This window comes from Hylobates moloch, unplaced genomic scaffold, assembly GCF_009828535.3.
Source record: "Hylobates moloch isolate HMO894 unplaced genomic scaffold, HMol_V3 SCAFFOLD_12, whole genome shotgun sequence".
Taxonomy (NCBI): Eukaryota; Metazoa; Chordata; class Mammalia; order Primates; family Hylobatidae; genus Hylobates; species Hylobates moloch.
This window is the reverse complement of record NW_026652287.1, coordinates 37,469,737-37,489,246: the sequence shown is the minus strand read 5'-3', so window position 1 is coordinate 37,489,246 and position 19,510 is coordinate 37,469,737. Positions and strand designations below refer to the sequence as shown.

The 19,510-nt window shown below is 46.1% G+C and overlaps 1 protein-coding gene across 2 annotated transcripts; it reads right to left on the bottom strand.

Moving 5' to 3' along the window:
• Nucleotides 1-801: 801 nt before the first annotated feature.
• LOC131380726 (binder of sperm protein homolog 2-like) lies at nt 802-16,701 on the bottom strand. Of its 2 annotated transcripts, XM_058424814.1 has the most exons (4): nt 16,663-16,701; nt 10,080-10,112; nt 7,037-7,177; nt 805-895 (listed from the first exon to the last, which is right to left on the bottom strand). In XM_058424814.1, exons 1-4 carry the CDS (start codon nt 16,670-16,672, stop codon nt 825-827), a joined length of 255 nt encoding a protein of 84 aa, XP_058280797.1. In that variant the 5' UTR covers nt 16,673-16,701; the 3' UTR covers nt 805-824. The 2 variants fall into 2 exon arrangements, 1 of the variants encoding a protein (XP_058280797.1); XR_009208846.1 differs by lacking the exons at nt 7,037-7,177; nt 10,080-10,112; nt 16,663-16,701 and adding an exon at nt 4,409-4,473 and having other exon boundaries at nt 802-895.
• Between the last annotated feature and the right edge of the window lie 2,809 nt (nt 16,702-19,510).

The following is a 19,510-nucleotide window of genomic DNA, read 5'->3' as shown; positions in this document are numbered from 1 at the left end:
CAGAGCGAGACTCCGTCTCAAAAAAAAAAAAAAAAAAGGTTAATTGCATCTTATGTGAACTTAAAATAAAAAAAAAATTTCAAATGCATATTCTACTTCATTTTAAAAAGTTTAAAATCGTCTGAGGGGAAGCTTGAAGTTTTCTGAGAATTTAGTTAACCTGCCGAAGATTATACTGTTAGCAATTTATCAGGATCTTGTTTTTAAATGGCAGGAAAGGTGATGAATTTGTTAATTACACTGACTTAATAATACCACATAGTAAACATACAGCAAAACATCACGTTATACCCCACAAATAGATGCAGTTACTATTTGTCATCAGGATCTTGATTTGAATGCAAGTTCTTCCCTACAAATGCCCTACTGGCTCCCCACCCCATCACTGTCAGTATTGTCTTAATCACCTTTGAGCTTTGGCTGCACCTTTTTTCTTCTTTTTTTCTCTGAGATGGAGTCATGCTCTGTGGCCCAGGCTGGAGTGCACTGGCATGATCTCGGCTCATTGCAACCTCCGCCTCCCGGGTTCAAGCGGTTCTCCTGCCTCAGCCTCCTGAGTAGCTGGGATTACAGGCGCCCACCACCACGCCCAGTTAAATTTTGTATTTTTAGTAGAGACAGGGTTTCACCATGTTGGCCAGGCTGGTCTCGAACTCCTGACTTCAAGTGATCTGCCTGCCTCAGCCTCCCAAAGTGTTGGGATTACAGGCATGAGCCACTGCGACTGGCCATGGCTGTGCCTTTTTTCAATAAAAGGAGTAATCAACATGGAAAAGAGATCAAATCTTTATTGATCAGAATGGTCAGGATTGGAAAGGATAGAATTATATTTGGAGAGGAAGCTGATGAATATGTGACTTCTGTCTCTTCCAGAACACCAAGAGGTATCTAAGTACTGTGGAGGAAAAAGAAGCGTTAGAATGATGTCATAGTTTTTCACCCTGCAAAGATCCGTATCACAGTCTGTCTCTCACCCTGATAGACAATTGCTTTTCCTGCCTGATGGGAGATCTGGTCTATTCCCAAGAACTAAATAGCATGGGTAAATGGGTCAGGAGAAGGGCGGAGGAGCATGAAAGATCAGTGGCCTCAGAAGGGTATAAGTATTTCTCTTTGACTTTCAAATTAAATATACAATTACGGATTATTTTTATGACCACATTGCTAGTATTTGAAAAAAAATGTAGCAAATTGATTATTTTCAGCATTAAGAAAGTTGTTAAAAATGGACAGTCTCAGCTGGGCGTGGTGGCTCACGCCTGTAATCCCAGCACTTTGAGAGGCCGAGGCTGGTGGATCATCTGAGGTCAGGAGTTCAAGACCATCCTGGCCAACATGGTGAAACCCCATCTCTACTAAAAATACAAAATTAGCTGCGCGTGGTGGCACGCGCCTGTAATCCCAGCTACTTTGGAGGCTGAGGCAGGAGAATTGCTTGAACCCGGAAGAGGAAGGTTGCAGTGAGCCGAGATCATGCCATTGAACTGCAGCTGGGGCAACAAGAGTGAAACTCATCTCAAAACAAAAAAATAAAATAAATAAAAATAAAAAAACACAAAAAAAACCGAAATGCCCCACAGGAATCTTTGTCTCTGTGCCACTGATCTTATGAATAATGACTCCAAAGATGTTTCTGAATAAATGGCTCTGAGTTCTGACAAGTGCATCATGCTGTTGGGAAGGAATGAATACTGACTTTAACCACCACTGACCCTGGCTTCTGTGCGGGGCTTCATCCCTTAGAGGCTGATGGGCTAAGACATCCAGGCTTGCCATGTCCATTTCCATATACATAAAATGGCAGTTCTGATGGGGAGAGAGGTCATGAGTGAGACACTTATAATAGAGCTTATAGCAGGGGCTCATTGAATGGTGCCTATTCGTGAGTGGTCTTTGAATAACATCTCGTTAAGGTGATGGGATTTGACACCTGGGTTTGGACAGAGCCCAAGACTCTGAAGCCTGTTTCCTCATTGGCATATGGGCGTGATGATTCCTGTAGTCCCTTTTTGAGGTCATGGCGCAGGTTAAATGAGGTGCTGTGCAGGAATTACTCAGCGTGGTGGCCAGAGCTTATTGTGATCAATCAAATCCTCACTAAATAACACAGAGCATGAGGGTGCGTGGACTCTCCCATGTCTCCTGACTCTGCTTTTCTCCTTCTCTTGTGTTTTTCTTTTCTTTTCTTTTCTTTTCTTTTTTTTTTTAGAGGGAGTCTCACTCTGTTGCCCAGGCTGGAGTGCAGTGGCGCAATCTTGGCTCACTGCAAGCTCTGCCTCCGGGGTTCACGCCATTCTCCTGCCTCAGCCTCCTGAGTAGCTGGGACTACAGGCGCCCGCCACTATGCCCGGCTAATTTTTTTTGTATTTTTAGTAGAGACTGGGTGATTTTTTTGAGACAGAGTCTCACTCTGTCACCCAGGCTGGAGTGCAGTACCATCATGCCCACTCAGCTAATATTTATTTATTTAGAGACGGAGTCTTGCTCTCTTGTCCAGGCTGGAGTGCAATGGCACAATCTCGGCTCACTGCAACCTCCACCTCCGGAGTTCAAGCGATTCTCTTGCCTCAGCCTCCTGAGTAGCTGGGATTACAGGCGCCCACCACCACGCCTGGCTAATTTTTGTATTTTTAGTAGAGACGGGGTTTCACTGTGTTAGCCAGGATGGTCTCAATCTCCTGACCTCGTGATCCGCCCGCCTTGGCCTCCCAAAGTGCTGGGATTACAGGCATGAGCCGCTGCACCAAGCCCTTTTTTTTTTTAAATTTTTTGTAGACATGGGGTTCTCACTATATTGCCCAGGCTGGTCTCCAACTTCTGGGCTCAAGTGATCCTCTCACATTGGCCTCCCAAAGTGCTGGGATTGCTGGTGTGAACCCCCCGTGCCTGGCCTCTTTTCAATGGAAACTAAACTTATTTCTTCACCAGCCTGGGATCAAGGACTAATCATCCAAGCCAGAGGTCAGAGGTCTTTTTAGCAGGGCCCAGTGGCCAACTGCAACCCAACCCACTGTCAGTGTTTGTACAGCCCATGCCATGAGCTAATGATTTTCTCATTTTTAAACGGTTGGCCAAAAAAAAAAAAAAAAAAAAAGAACAGGCAATTAATACTTTTCCATACCTAAAAATTATATGAGATCCAAATCTCAGGATACATAAATAAAATATTATTGGGCCAGGTACAGTGGCTCACACCTGTAATCTCAGCAATTTGGAAGGCTGAGGCGGGAGGATCACTTGAACCCAGAAATTCAAGACCAGCCTGGGCAACACAGTGAGACCCCGGTCTCTAAAAATAAAAAAAATTAGCCAAAGATGTTTCCTTCTTTGTTGTAAATTTTTGTTGACGAACACAAGCTGTGTATGGCATGCAACTGTGGTCCCAGCTACTTGGGAGGCTGAGGTGGGAGGATTGCTTGAGCCTGGGAGGTTGAGGCTGCGGTGAGCTGTGATTGAACCACTACCCTCCAGCCTGGGTGACTGAGTGAGTCCCTGTTTTTAAAAAAATATTGGAACACAGCCACATTTATTATTTTTCTTATTTTTCTTTTTTTTTTTTCTGAGATGGAGTCTTGCTCTGTTGCCCATGCTGGAGTGCGGCGGCGCAATCTCGGCTCACTGCAACCTCTGCCTCCGGGGTTCAAGTGATTCCCCTGCCTCAGCCTCCTGAGTAGCTGCGACTACAGGCGCATGCCACCATACCCGGCTAATTTTTGCATTTTTGGTAGAGATGGGGTTTCACCATGTTGGCCAGGCTGGTCTTGAACACCTGACCTCAGGCAATCCTACTGCCTCGGCCTCCCAAAGCACTGCGATTACAGGCGTGAGCCACCACACCAGGCCTGTTCATTTATTTTTGTATTGCTTCTGGCTGCTTCTGTGCTGCAATGGCAGAGTTGAGTATTTGTGACAGAGACCACATGACCTGCTCAGCCTGAGGTATTTACTATTAGGCTCTTCACAGGAAATGTTTGGCAACTCTTGGTTTAAGCCATTACCAGTTAATCTAGGCTGCAAGCTCCCCACTCCCTCACTCCAGAGGATTCTCATTTTAAGAGATCTATACGGGGCCGGGCACGGTGGCTCATGCCTGTAATCCCAGCACTTTGGGAGGCCGAGGTGGGTGGATCACCTGAGGTCAGGAGTTCCAGACCAGCCTGACCAACATGGAGAAACCCCATCTGTACTAAAAATACAAAATTAGCCGGGCGTGGTGGTGCATGCCTGTAACCCCAGCTACTCGGGAGGCTGAGGCATGAGAATCACTTGAACCCAGGAGGTGGATGTTGTGGTGAGCCAATATTGCGCCATTGCACTCCAGCCTGGGCAACAAGAGCGAAACTCCGTCTCCAAAAAAAAAAAAAAAATCTATAGGATCCCCCATTCCACCGTTCCCCAACCAGCTTACTTCTGAGGAGAACATTGCTTCCATTTCTTATCTTTATTGTAATTTTTTGTCAATGAACACCAACTCCGATTCAAAATATAGCCTTCCTTGGTGCAATTGTGAATGACTTTTTGTCTGAAGAAGAAGGGGAAGACACACTGAGGAGGATCTGCAGGGAAAATGGGGGCAGAGGAAGAATTAGGAACATAAACAGTTTCTAAGAAATTGTTTAATTTTTAATTTATGTGGGTACCTAGTAGGCGTATATATTTATGGAGTAGGTGGGATACTTTGATACAGACATACAATGTATAGTAATCACATCAGAATGAATGGGGTATCCATCACCCCAAGCATTTATCCTTTGTATTACAGACAATCCAGTCACACTCTTTTAGTTATTTCAAAATGTATAAATTGTTATTGACTACAGTCACCCAAATACTAGATCTTATTTATTCTTTTATTTATTTATTTATTTATTTTTTGGAGATAGAGTTTCCCTCTTGTTGCCCAGGCTGGAGTGCAGTGGCATGATCTTGGCTCACCGCAACCTCTGCCTCCCACGTTCAAGTGATTCTCCTGCCTCAGCCTCCTGAGTAGCTGGGATTACAGGTGCCACCACCATGCCCGGCTAATTTTTGTATTTTAGTAGAGATGGAGTTGCACTATGTTGGCTAGGCTAGTCTTGAACTCCTGACCTCAGGTGATCCACCCGCCTGGGCCTCCCAAAGTGCTGGGATTACAGGTGTGAGCCACCGAGCCCGGCCTATATCTTATTTATTCTTTCTAATTATTTATTTTACCCATTAGTCATTCTCCACTTCCCCACCCCATTCTGTCTTCCCAGCCTCTCATGACCGTCCTTCTACTCTCTGTCTCCATGAATTCAATTGTTTTAATTTTTAGCTCCCATAAATAAGTGAGAACATGAGAAGTTTCTCTTTCTGTGCCTGGCTTATTTAACTTGACAAAATGACCTCCAGCTCCATTCATGTTGTCTCAAATGACAGGATCTCATTCTTTTTTATGGCTGAATACTACTCCATTATGCATATGTACCACATTTTCTTTATCCTTTTGTGTGTTGACAGGCACTTGGGTTGCTTCTAAATCTTGGCTATTGAGAACAGTGCTGCAATAAATATGGGAGTGCAGATGTCTCTTTAACATTTGAGTTTCCTTTCTTTTGGGAATATACCCAGGAGTGGGATTGCTGGATCATACTGAGGCTGTAGAACAGGGATTTAGGGTAACCAAGGGTTAAGGTATAAGTAAAAGAACAGCAGGTGCAGCCAGTTCTAGGCAAGATTAGGCAGCATCCAGGCCACATCCTCACTCCTATGATAACAAGACAGAAGTCTCCACTCCAGCCTCTGATTGACTGTGGGCCAGGTCTCCACTTCAGCCTGTGATTGGTCATGGGCAAATCCCTTATAAGGTGTAACCAATTGGAGGCATCTAAAGGGGACCTAGGGGTGTTACCTAATTCTTCTAGCCCAATGAAAACCCTAGAGAACATTGTAATTGGTGTGCTTGAGCCTGTTGCTCAAGCCAGCTCCCACTCTGTGGAGTGTACTTTTGCTTCAATAAATCTGTGCTTTCATTACTCCGTTCTTTTGTTGCTTTGTCTTTTGTTTCTTCATTCTTTTGTTGCTTTGTGCGTTTTGTTCGATTCTTTGTTCAACACGCCAAGAACCTGGACAACTGACCATCAAGACCTTCCATCTGGTAACAGTATGGCAGCTCTGTTTTCAGTTTTTTGAGGAAACTCCAAACTGTTCTCCATAGTGGTTGTACTAACTCACATTTCCTGAGAGGCTTTGTTTGTTTGTTTGTTTGTTTGTTTGTTTTTGAAATGGAATCTTGCTCTGTCACCAGGCTGGAGTGCAGTGGCACGATCTTGGCTCACTGTAACCTCCGAGTCCCAGGTTCAAGCCATTCTCCGGCCTCAGCCTCCCGAGTAGCTGTGACTACAGGCACACACCACCATGCCCAGATAATTTTTGTATTTTTAGTAGAGACGGGGTTTCACTATGTTGGCCAGGCTGGTCTTGATCTCTTGACCTTGTGATCCACTTGCCTCGGCCTCCCAAAATGCTGGGATTACAGGTATGAGCCACTGTGCCCGGCCTTCCTGAGAGTTTTAAGTGTAATCATTGATGAACTAACAGCACACCATGCTACTTTTTATGTTTTTTGAGACCGAGTCTCACTCTATCACCCAGGTTGGAGTGCAGTGGCGTGATCTCGGCTCACTGCAACCTCCTCCTCTTGGGTTCAAGAGATTCTCCTACCTCAGCCTCCCGAGTAGCTGGGATTACAGGTGTGCACCACCACACCTGGCTAATTTTTGTATTTTTAGTAGAGTTGGGGTTTTACCATGTTGGCCAGGCTGGTCTCGAACTCCTGACCTCAGGTGATCCATCCACCTCGGCCTCCCAAAGTGCTGGGATTACAGATGTGAGCCACACTCGGCCAAACCATGCTTTTTTGACCACACTGAGCTATTTTCAAAGCAATTAAAATTTTATGAAACAGTAAGGATTTGAACTCAAGTCTGTCTGACACCAAAAACCATGTAGCCAGCTGCTATTAAGTACTTCTTGGGTCCTGGGCATCTAGGACAGTCCAACCCAGGATACTCACCCAGCCCCGTGCAGTAGCGCCACCTGCCTTGGAATTCCTTGTCAAGAGAACACCAGTCAAAGTCACTGTGGGTGGAGATGCAGCTGTAGTGGGTGACATCACCATAGGTAAATGGGAAGACACAGGGTTCACGGGAGATCACTGGAAAAGAAAAGACACCCTGGGCTGGGCATGGCGGCTCACGCCTGTAATCCCAGCACTTTGGGAGGCTGAGGCGGGTGGATCACGAGGTCGGGAGTTCAAGACCAGCCTGGCCAAGATGGTGAAACCCCGTCTCTACTAAAAATACAAAAATTAGCTGGACGTGGTGGCAGGCACCTGTCATCCCAGCTACTCAGGAGGCTGAGGCAGATAATTCCTTGAACCCAGGAGGCAGAGGTTGCAGTGAGACGAGATTGTACTGCTGCACTCCAGCCTGGGCAATAGAGCAAGACTCTGTCTCAAAAAAAAAAAAGAAAAAAAAAAAAGACACGCTGAATGTAGGGCCAGCTTACAAAGTGATTTTTTTATTTTATTTTATTTTTATTTTTGAGACAGGATCTAGCTCTGTTGCCCAGGCTGAAGTGCAATGGTGCAATCATGGCTCACTGCAGCCTCAAACTCCTAGGCTCAAGTCATCCTCCTGCCTCAGGCTCCCAAGTAGCTGGGACTACAAGTGGGTACTACCACGCCTGGCTAATATTTATATGTTTTGTAGAGATGGGGTTTTGCCATGTTGCCCAGGCTGGTCTCGAACTCCTGGACTCAGGGAATCCATCCATCTTGGCAAAGTGCTGGGATGATAGGCATGAGCCACTGTGCCCGGCCGGACAAAGGGAATTGACTTTCAAATGTCCATCTCGATGATCTGCACCGTGCTTCTCATAGATCCCCCCATATCTGCATGTATTAGGTTGCAACAAAAGTAATTGCAGTTTTTGCCACTGAAAGTAATGACAGCAAGCTGGTCTCACTAACTGCCTTTCTTGTGTGTGGTGGAAGATACAAGTGAAGATCAAAGGAAGCCTTAATTCAACCCAGGGCTGGAAGCAGGCTGGAGTTGCTGGCTTCCTTTTCACGGAAGTCCTCTAGCAACTACGCACCTGATTTCCCTAAGCCAAAACTCTGGAGTCTTTTTTTTCTTTTTCTTTTTAGAGACAGGAGAGGAATGGAGATGCGGGTAATCATGGGCACATGGAGAAGTCATGATGAGAAAGTGGAGAAGCATTTTGTTCTAATCTTTTTTTTTTTTTTTTGAGACAGTCTCGCTGTTGCCCAGCGAGACGCTGTTGGTCTCGATCTCCTGACCTCGTGATCTGCCCACCTCAGACTCCCAAAGTGCTGGGATTACAGGCGTGAACCACCGCACCCGGCCTTTTTTTTTTTTTTTTTTTTAATTTAAAGAGACAGGATCTCACTCTGTCCCTCAGGCTGGAGTGCAGTGGCATGATCACAGCTCACTGCTGCCTCAGACTCCTGGGATTAAGCGATCCTCCCGTTTCAGCCTCCTCAGTAGCCAGAATTACAGGTGTGTGCCACCACACCCGGCTAATTTTTTTATTTTTTGTAAAGGCAAGGTCTTTCTATGTTGCCCAGGTTGGTCGAACTCCTGGGCTCAAGTGTTCCTCCTGCTTCAATCTCCCAAAGTGCTGGGATTACAGGCACGAGCCACTGCGCCCAGCTTATAAATTTACTAAAAATTGTTGAATGGTACACTTTAAAATGGATGAATTTTATGGAATGTAGATTGTACCTCGATAAGGCTATTCAATTTATCAAACAAGCAAACAATAAAAACTACCAATGCTTTTTTCAGAAGTTTAATTCATAGAAGTAGAGAGTAGAATGGTGGTTACTGGAGGCTGGCGGGATGGCTGGGGGCTAGGGAGATGTTAAGGGTGATAGAGTTTCAGTTAGATAGGAGGAATAAGTTTTAGAGATCTATTCCACAGCATGGTGACTGTTAAATTTCAAAATTGCTAAAGATTAGATTTTGTTTTATTATTTATTTATTTTTAGCTGGAGTCTCGCTCTGTTGTCCAGGCTGGAGTGCAATGGCATGATCTCTGCTTACTGCAACCTCCGCCTCCCAGGTTCCAACGATTCTCCTGTCTGTCTCCCGAGTAGCTGGGATTACAGGTGCAATCCACCACGCTCGGCTAATTTTTGTATTTTTAGTAGAGACAGTTTCACCATGTTGGCCAGGCTGCTCTTGAACTCCTGACCTCAGGTGATCTGCACACCTTGGCCTCCCAAAGTGCTGGGATTACAGGCGTGAGCATCACGCCCGGCTGAAAAATTAGATTTTAAGTGTTCTGACCGTAAAAAAATAAGTATGTGAGGTGATGGATGTGTTACTCAACGTGATTTAACCATTCCTCAGTGTAAAAATACATCACAATATCCAATTTTACCCCACAAATATATACGATTATTGTTAATTAAAAATAAAATAAAATAATGAACAAACAAAAAGCTGCCGCACAAATGCTGATGTTAGTTGCAATGGAGAAGACAGCAGTTTTTGGAGAGGCAAGGGAGGAAATCTTGGATAGCGAAGTGAACTGGATCTTGAAACATGATTTGGCTGCTGTGACCACGGAGAGCCTTTTTTTTTTTTTTTTTTTTTTTTAATTTTTGAGTCAGGATCTCACTCTGTTGCCCTGGCTGGAGTGCAGAGGCATGATCACAGCTCACTGCAGCCTCAACCTCCTGGGCTCAAGTGATCCTCCCACCTCAGCCTCATGAGTAGCTGGGATTACAGTTTCTCACCACAACACCTTGGCAATTTTTGTGTTTTTAGTAGAAATAGGGTCTTGCTATGTTGCCCAGGCTGGTCTTGAACTCTTGGGCTCAAGTGATTCTCCCGCCTTGGTCTCTCAAAATACTGGAATTACAGGCATGAGTCCCCATACCTGGCAATGGAGAGCCTTTCATGCCACAAGAACAGCAGAGGAAAGGGTGAGATGGCAAGAAAAGTGCAAGGGACTTTAGGAATATAATATTGCTTAAGGGCTGGGGTTAGCATGTGAGACGCTAACAAATTAAGAGATGGTCTCCTTACCTTGAGTCGGAGGCTGCAAATGCGCAATCAGTTCTGAAAGAGAAAAAAAAGGATAACATTTAGATCACCTCCTAAGTTACTCTATTCCCAGGGTAATGGCTGTGAAAAGTACCTCAACATTCACGCAGCCAACTGTTCTGTTATAAAACGCCTACAATATCATACCCATGAACACTTCTAATTTGGAGATTGTGCGTCTACTCACAAAAGCCCATTTATTTATTTTATTTTATTTTATTTTTTTGAGATGGATCTCGGCTCACTGCAACCTCCGCCTCCTGGGTTCCAGTGATTCTTGTGCCTCAGCCTCCCGAGTAGCTGGGATTATGGGTGCTGACCATCAAACCCAGCCAATATTTGTATTTTTAGTAAAGATGGGGTTTCACCATCTTGGCCAGGCTGGTCTCGAACTCCTGACCTCAAGTGATCCTCCTGCCTTGGCCTCCCAAAGTGCTGGGATTACAGGCGTGAGCCACTGCACCCGGCCTGAAAGCCAATTTATTCAGACAAGGAACTCTGAGCATTCCAAAGGCTTTCTTTACATTTTTAAAACATTTGCTTATTTATTTAATTTATTGAGAGGGACAGAGTCTCGCTCTGTTGCCCATGCTGGAGTGCAGTGGTACAATGATGGTTCACTGCAGCTCCGACCCCCTGGGCTCAAACCATTGTCCCCTCTGGGACGGACAGGCATGCACCACCATGCGCAGCTAATTTTTGTATTTTTATTTGGTAGATACGGGGTTTTGCTACATTGCCCAGGCCGATCTTGATCTCTTGGGCTCAAGAGATCTGCCCTCTGCAGCCTCCTGAGTAGCTCCAACTACAGGCACATGCCCTCACGTCTGGCGGCTCCAAAGGCTTTTCTAGGGTTAGGTGACAGTAAACTCACTCTATCAATGTTACTCAACGTCCACCTATTTGTTGAAATTCTGCAATTCTCCAGGTCAGAGAGAATCTCTAGCTTTCAGCCCTATGTCCACGTTTCAGGAAAACAACGTGTCGGTTCACTGCATTTTCCCAGAAGCCTCAGTGGGGTTTTTTTTTTTTCTCCTAGAAAATTGTGCTCTTTTATCATCCTTGAGCCTATTTTAGGGCGTTTTAAGTGTCTGTTGTACCAACACCTCCCACAGAGCCTCTGTCTAATAACAGTGACTCAGGCTGACTTGGCCATCCCACGTTCCAGTTGCCGCCTTCATTTCGTCTTCACAGCAGCCTCAGGAGGGAGAGATGTGAATTTATAACTCCCTTCCCTCCCAGCCCCACCTCCCAAGTTTGACAGATACAAAGACGTGCTATAAAGGGACAACTTGCCGGAAAGTCTATGGTCGGCCTGTAGGAATTAGGCGTAATCTCAAGAAGTCTGACTTCACAGACTGTTCAGCACAGTTGCGCTTTGTCAGGGCACACTGCAGGCATTCAGTAGATGTTGATCTGACCTCGGAAGTGCCAGTATTCTGTGCAAGGGAATAAACTTCCCTTCCCCCTCCCCCCCCCCTCCCCCCTCCCCCCCTCTCCCCGTCTCCCCTTCTCCTCTCCTCTCCTCTCCTCTCCTCTCCTCTCCTCTCCTCTCCTTTCCTTTTTTACTGCTCCTTATGGAGTAGGGCTAACTCATAGGCAGGGTGCCCAGAGTCAGCCTACTTTCTTTGTTTTTATTTTTGAGATGGGAGTCTTGCTGTCACCCAGGCTGGAGTGCATTGGCATGATCTTGGCTCACTGCAACCTCTGTCTCCTGGGTTCAAGCGATTCTCATTCCTCAGCCTCCCAAGTAGCTGGGATTACAGGCGCCCAACACCACGTCTGGCTAATTTTGCATTTTTAGTAGAGATGGCGTTTCGCCATGTTGCCAGGCTGGTCTCGAACTCCTGGCCTCAAGTGATCTGCCCACCTCGGCCTCCCAAAGTGCTGTGCCTGGCTGACTTTCTTTATCTTTGATAAAAAGATGCTAATTCATAGGTAGTTGGTATTGTTATATTATATATATGTGGGTATATATGTGTGTGTACGTGTGTATATATATATATATTTTTTTAGACAGAGTCTCTCTCTGTCACCCAGGCTGGAGAATGCAGTGATGCAACCATGGCTTATCGCAGCCTTGACCTCCTGGGCTCAAGTGATCCTCTCCCCTCAGCCTCCCGAGTAGCTAGGACTACAGTTGTGGGCCACCACACCCGGCTAATTTTTGTATTTTTTTGTAGAGATGGGGTTTCATCATGTTGCCCAGACTGGTCTTAAACTCCTGGGCTCAAGTGATCCTCCCACCTTGGCCTCCCCAAATGTTGGAATTACAGGCATGCACCCCACAACACCTGGCCAATAATGCATATTTTCATCTTTAATTTATTTTTATTTATGTTTTTTTTGTAGAGACAGGGGTCTTGCTATGTTGGCCAGGCTGGTCTTGAATTCCCGTCCTCAAGCAGTCCTCCTTCCTTGGCCTCCCAAAGTGTATAATGATATGTATTTTTAATATACGTGTATGATCATGACCTACCATTGTGCACAGAAGTGGAGGCTTGGAGAGGGAAATTGCTTGTTCAAAGCCACAGAACTAAGAAGTAGCTCAGGTATAACAGAGTCTCTGCAACAGTCTTGCCTCATGGGGACATTGTCACAAACCTGAACCTCCTCCGAGTGTAGCTGGTGAGTGACTGTCATTTTAGGTTAAAACCACCGGTGCTAATATTTTGTATTAAACACCAGGATCCGAGGTGGTACTGGGTGACTTTTCTACTTTGTCCAGCCACGGAGCTCTGGGCTCTGCCGACATGACAGCTAATCTTTATAATCTTTCACCCTTATTGTCTTTAATCTCTACAATCTTCTAGTTTTACAGACGAAAGAGCAGAGAAATACTTTTATGTGTGTTTCGTCCACATAGCCAAAAGCAGGTGCAGCCTGGACTCAGGTTCAGCCCTGTCTGATTTCAGAGCCTGGGCTACTTCTTTCAGACTGTGGTGCCCCTGGAAGTAGTCTTTGCCATTCCATCTACGAATATTGTTGAACATGACGAGTCCTTAGAGTCGTTGTGATTTAAGCCTCATGTTCCATCGTGTCTCTGGACAAACATGAGCATTTTTTTTTTTTTTTTTTGAGATGGAGCCTCGCTCTGTTGCTCAGGCTGGAGTGCAGTGGTGTCATGTCGGCTCACTGCAACTTCCGTCTCCTGGGTTCAAGCAATTTTCCTGCCTCAGCCTCCCGAGTAGCTGGGATGACAGGCGCCCACCATCACGCCCGGCTAATTTTTGTATTTTTAGTTGAGACGGGGTTTCACCATGTTGGCCAGGCTGGTCTCAAACTCCTGACCTCAGGTGATCCGCCCGCCTCGGCCTCCCAAAGTGCTGGGATTACAGGTGTGAGCCATCGCACCCAGCCAGCGTGAGTATTTTTACCACTTAATCTTCCTTCTTTTCCAACTGATCAAATGCTGGAGAGACACCACCACCACCACCACCACCGCCACCGCCAACAACAACAACATTGAGAATTACTTTCATGTGTGCGAGAACGTAGCCATGTGCCTGCCGTGTTCTAGGAAGGAGAAAATAGAAGGCAGTCCCTGACATCCGAAAGCTGACATGGCACTCAGAGCTGGCCAGCTTATTCTCCTATCGGACATCATCTCCCAGAATAATAATCTCTACCTTGCTCTGAGATCTTCGTATCATGAGATAAAGGAAGATCACTTCCGAAGTTTGTGTAAGCACAGGCCAAAACCAGGTCCCTGTGCAACTTACACAAAACCCAACACCTCCTCCGTCATGGCTAAAGTGACTGCTACTTCTTTACTGATTAAATGTTCTTGTTCTAGTCTGTCTTCCCTATAGACAAGATTTATTGAGAGACCAATTCATAGAATGTCCCTCCTTCACCGTCTTTCTGACAGCATCCAATCTTTCTCTTTTGGATGGAGCCTCGCTCTGTCACCCAGGCTGGAGTACAATGGTGTGATCTTGGCTCACTGCAACTTCTGCCTCCCAGGTTCAAGCGATTCTCCTGCCTCAGCCTCCCAAGCAGCTGGGATTATAGGCGTGCACCACCGTGCCTGGCTAATTTTTGTATTTTTAGTAGAAATGGGGTTTTGCCACGTTGGCCAGGCTGGTCTCGAACTCCTGACCTCAGGTGATCTGCCTGCCTCGGCCTCCCAAAGTGCTGGGATGACAAGCGTGATCCACCACCCCCGGCCAGCATCCGATCTTGAGTGAATCTCTGCTTTCTTAAGCCTCCCATCCCAAATCACCCAACCAAACCCCACACGATAGAACAGGTTCTTTCTCACACCCTGTTACTTACAACCCCTCCTGGTGCACGTTCTCCCTGGCTGCAATGAGTGATAGATCAGTGTCAACTCCAGCGTGCTCCTGGTGGAGGCTGGCTACAGAGCATTGGCAGTTCTTTCCTACTTTAATCCTTACAACGACCATGAGAAACAAAGGTCACATGTTTTTGCTATTAGTAGATTTGTTTTCTGGAGAAGTGATTCAAACGGTTGGAATTTCAAGTGAATTATGCAAGGGAGAACATCAAAGTTCTCTGAGCCATGTCTGACCTCAGTCGCACTGTCATCTTCCCTGCTGGTTACTGATGTAATTCTTGTGAAATCTTGATAGATTTTTTGAATGGCCAAACAAGCATTTACTCCTTTTTTTTTTAAGCACAAAAGATAGCTTAGTGTATATACTGTTTATTTTGTAACTTACTTTCTTAACAACAGACCTTGAAGAACTTCCCAAAACAGTATATCAAAAGCTTTCTTTCACCCTTCCCTCCCCTTCCCTCCCCTCCCCTCCCCTCCCCTCCCCTCCCCTTCCCTTCCTTCTCTTTCTTTCTTTCGAGAGTCTTACTGTGTTGCCCAGGCTGAAGTGCAGTGGTACAATCTCGGCTCACTGCAGGCTCTACCTCCCGGGTTCAAGCGATTGTTGTGCCTCAGCCTTCCGTGTAGCTGGGATTACAGGCACGCACCACCATTCTCAGCTAATTTTTGTATTTTTAGTAGAGACAGGGTTTCACCATATTGGCCAGACTGGTCTCGAACTCCTGACCTCAGGTGATCCACCCGCCTCGGCCTCCCAAAGTGCTGGGATTACAGGAGTGAGCCACCACGCCCGGCCCAGCTATGTCTTTCTTAAAGATTATTATTACTATTACGTAGATGAGACGGCCGAGGCTTAGAGAGGCACGATCACCCATGATCTCCCAACTAACAAGAGCAAGAACCAGGGGTGGAACCTGGAAATCCCCAAGTCCTCTTTTCTGCACAGAACACTGTGCTGTGTTCAAAACAGATCGTGGACAATGAACAGAATCTGTTTCCTGCCTGTCTCAACCCCTGCTCTGGCCCCTGCTCCTCCCATCGCTCACCCACCTTGCTGCCTCACCTGTGTTCAGCCCACACATGCAGCCAGCCAGCAACACCCATCCCACCAGGTTCTGCATCACCTCCAACTGCTGCAGGTGTCATGCACCTTAGCCAGCGTCACCTGATTTTATACTCTCCCATTTCTGCCCCTCCTACTCCAGCTGCTCTCACCGATGTACTTGACAGCATTTCTCCCCTGCTCTCAATCTCAAGGTGCTCAGAAAAACTAGGAGCATCCACCTTGGAATGTCGTTTTTTTTGAGACCAAAGTCTCACCCTGTCACCCAGGCTGAGTGCCATGGCGTGATCTTGGCTCACTGCAACCTCCATCTCCAGGGTTCAAGTGATTCTTCTGCCCCAGCCTCCTGAGTAGCTGGGACTACAGGCACCCACCACCATGCCTGGCTAATTTTTGTATTTTTAGTAGAGAGAGGGTTTCGCCATGCTAGCCAGGCTGGTCTCAAACTCCTAACCTCAAGTGATCTGCCCACTCGGCCTCCCAAAGTGGTGGGATTACAGGCTTGAGCCACCATGCCCAGACTTTGGCTGATTTAATTTTTTTTTTTTTTAGTAGAGACAAGATCTCACTATGTTGCTCAGGCTGGTCTTGAACTCCTGGCCTTAAGCAATCCTCCCGTCTCACCCTCCCAAAATGCTGGGATTACAGGCATGAGCCACTGCATCTGGCTGACAATGCATCTTTGACTTTGATTTCCTTCTTCCCTTCCCTTCCCTTCCCTTCCCTTCCCTTCCCTTCCCTTCCCTTCCCTCCCCTCCCCTCCCTTCCCTCCCTCCCCTTCCTCCCTCCTCTTCCCTCCCTCCTCCCTCCTCCTCCTCTCCCCCCTTTTTTTTTTTTTTTTTTCTTAATTCTAGTAGTAATTTCTCTCAAAGACAATGGGCAGTGATATTCCTGAATATTCGTGAGGTTATAGAGGCTATGATAAATCCATACAGAGCTGGTGAGGAACATTCTGGAGATTCACCCCCCACCACAAATTAAAGGCATGTTCAGGACACTGAGCCGGAGCCAGAACACCTTACCCTCTGGAAGGGCTGACGTCAACACCAGAGAGAACTCATTATTCTTTTCCTGCTCAAGGGAAGAGTCACTATACCCCAAGGCATTGGACCAACTGTGATAAAATATTTTTTCAGAACCAAAGTTGGTATCTAGCCAACGGTATAGGGTGGGTAGGTGCGGGGACGGAAGAAAAATCTTACCCGAGGTCATGAAGTGTCAGGATGGTACCTGGATTCTAGAGCTTCCCTAGGATTGCGGCTCATCACAGGCACACAGAAATTCCCGAGGATTCTAAGAGACAGGACATCATTCAGGGACTCCATTGTTATCTTCCTCAAACATGAAGAGGGATGGCATTGGGTTTGGATTCAGAACGTCTACCTGCAATGCTGGCTTTAGGACCAGTGGAAAATAGAGGAGCATTCACATCAGATGGACTCACGTTCAAATCCCGGATTTTCCACTTATTAGTTGAGGATGTTAACTAAATGTCTTGACCTCTATCTGCGACAGGGGTTGTTGAATGTCGTGTTTCACAGACGCATGGCACAAGACCAGTGGCAGGCATTCAAGCTTCACGAGTATTTGTTGCTTTTAAGAGTTGAATAAGGCCGGGTGGCTCACGCCTGTAATCCCAGCACTTTGGGAGGCCGAGGTGGGCGGATCACCTGAGGTCAGGAGTTCGAGACCAGCCTGGCCAACAAGGTGAAACCCCGTCTCTACAAAAATACAAAAATTAGCTAGGTGTGGTGGCGGGAGCCTGTAATTCCAGCTACTTGGGAGGGTGAGGGGGAAGAATCGCTTGAACCGGGAGGTGGAGGTTGCAGTGAGCCAAGATTGTGCCATTGCACTCCAGCCTGGGCAACAAAGCGAGACTCTGTCTTGAGGAAAAAAAGAAAACAGTTGAATAATTGTAGTAAAGACACACAGATCTTCCTGAACCCTGTGCATCTGCAAGGGCTGCCGTAAAATGCCACAGGCTGCGGGTGTTTTCTCATAGTTCTGAAGGCTGGAAGTCCATGGTCAAGGTGCTGGCAAACTCCGTTTTGGGTGAGGACTCTCTCCCTGGCTGCTGCCTTTCCACTGTGTTCTTATGAGACATTTTCTCTGTGTGCATGGAGAGAGGGGGGCAAGAGAAAAAGAGTATCTGTAATCCCAGACACTCGGGAGGCTGAGACAGGAGAACCGACTGAACCCAGGAGATGGAGGCTGCAGTGAGCCGAGATTGTGCCACTGCATTCCAGCCTGGGAAACAGAGCGAGACTCCATCTCAAAAAAATTAGTTTTAAATTTATATATATATTTTTTAATAGAGACAAGGTCTGACTATGTTGCTCAGGCTGGTCTCGAACTACTGGGCTCAAACAATCCTCTTGCCTCGGCCTCCCAAAGTGCTGGGATTACAGGAGTAATTACAGGGGCGAGAGAGACAGATCTAATATCTCTGTCTCTTCTTATAAGGACACCATCCCTACGGGATTAAGGCCTCGCCTTTGTGATCTCACTTAACCTTTTCCTTCCTTCCTTCCTTCCTTCCTTCCTCCCTCCCTCCCTCCCCTCCCAGAGCATTGGCAGCTACTCTTCTTTTCTTTTCTTTTCTCTCTCTCTCTTTCTTTCTTTCTTTCCTTCCTTTCTTTCCTTTCTCTCTTTCTTTCTCTCTTTCTCTCTCTTTCTTTCTTTCTTTCTTTTTCTTTCTTTCTTTCTTTCCTTCCTTCCTTCCTTCCTTCCTTCCTTCCTTCCTTCCTTCCTTCCTTCCTTCCTTCCTTCCTTCTCAGCCTCCCAAGTGGCTGGGATTACAGGCATGTGCCACCACGCCCAGCTAATTTTTGTATTTTTAGTAGAGACGGGTTTTCACCGTGTTGACCAGGCTGGTCTCAAACTCCTGACCTTGGGTGATCCGCTTGCCTCGGCCTCTCAAAGTGCTGGGATTACAGGCGTGAGCCACTGCATCTGGCCAAGAAAGGGCATTTAAGAAAGGCACCAAAACAACAAAGATAAGGCAATAAGAAAAAGACCAGAGTCACAGACACTGTGGTCGCAGTAGAAGACTGCATACGTAATGCGTGTTCCTGAGAAAGAAGATCAAACAAAGGAAGAAACATAATATTTGAAATTGTAATCAAAGAAAACTTTCCAAAAATAAAAGAAGACTGAATCTATATCTTAAAAGGACCCACCAATTGCTTTGAAAATTTTACCTGGTAATTACAACTTCTAGACATAGAACTAATGTAATTATTAGACTTCAAAAGTAAAGAAAAAAGTCTTCAGGGCCTCAAAACAAAAATAAAGCATACTTTAAAGGAAGAAGAAAATCAGGCTGGCCTCAAACTCCTCAAAAGCAAGCAACAATAATGTAGCCGTTTGAAGAAACTAAACTGTAAACAAATATTGATCGAGCCGTTATGCAATGTATACGTGCATCAGAAATCAGGTTGTACTCCATAAACACATACAATTTTAAGTTGCCAATTAAAAAATAAAGGCTAGGAGAAAGTATAGAGATACATAAAAACGAAGAAAGCAGGGCTTGCAATTTTGGCATCAAAGTTGAATTCAAGCCAAAAAGCATTAAGCACGACAAAGATGGTCACTCTCCAATGTCAGGAGTTGCTGTTCACAATGAAGGTATGAGCTATATGCATCTCTGCATCAAATTATCAAATTACAGAGTGATTTTTGTTTTTTGAAATGGAGTTCTGCTCTTGTTGCCCAGGCTGGAGTGCAATGGCATGATCTTGGCTCACTGCAACCTCCACCTCCTGGATTCAAGCGATTCTCCTGCCTCGGCCTCCTGAGTAGCTGGGATTACAGGCATGCACCAACACACCCGGCTCATTTTGGACTTTTAGTAGAGACAGGGTTTCTCCATATTGATCAGGCTGGTCTTGAACACCCGACCTCAGGTGATCCGCCCGCCTCGGCCTCCCAAAATGCTGGGATTACAGGCGAGATCCACCATGCCCAGCCCAGAGTGATCATTTTTGTAAAGCAAAAACTACAGAGGATGTAAGGAGACACAGAAACATTCCGACAATAGGAGATTTT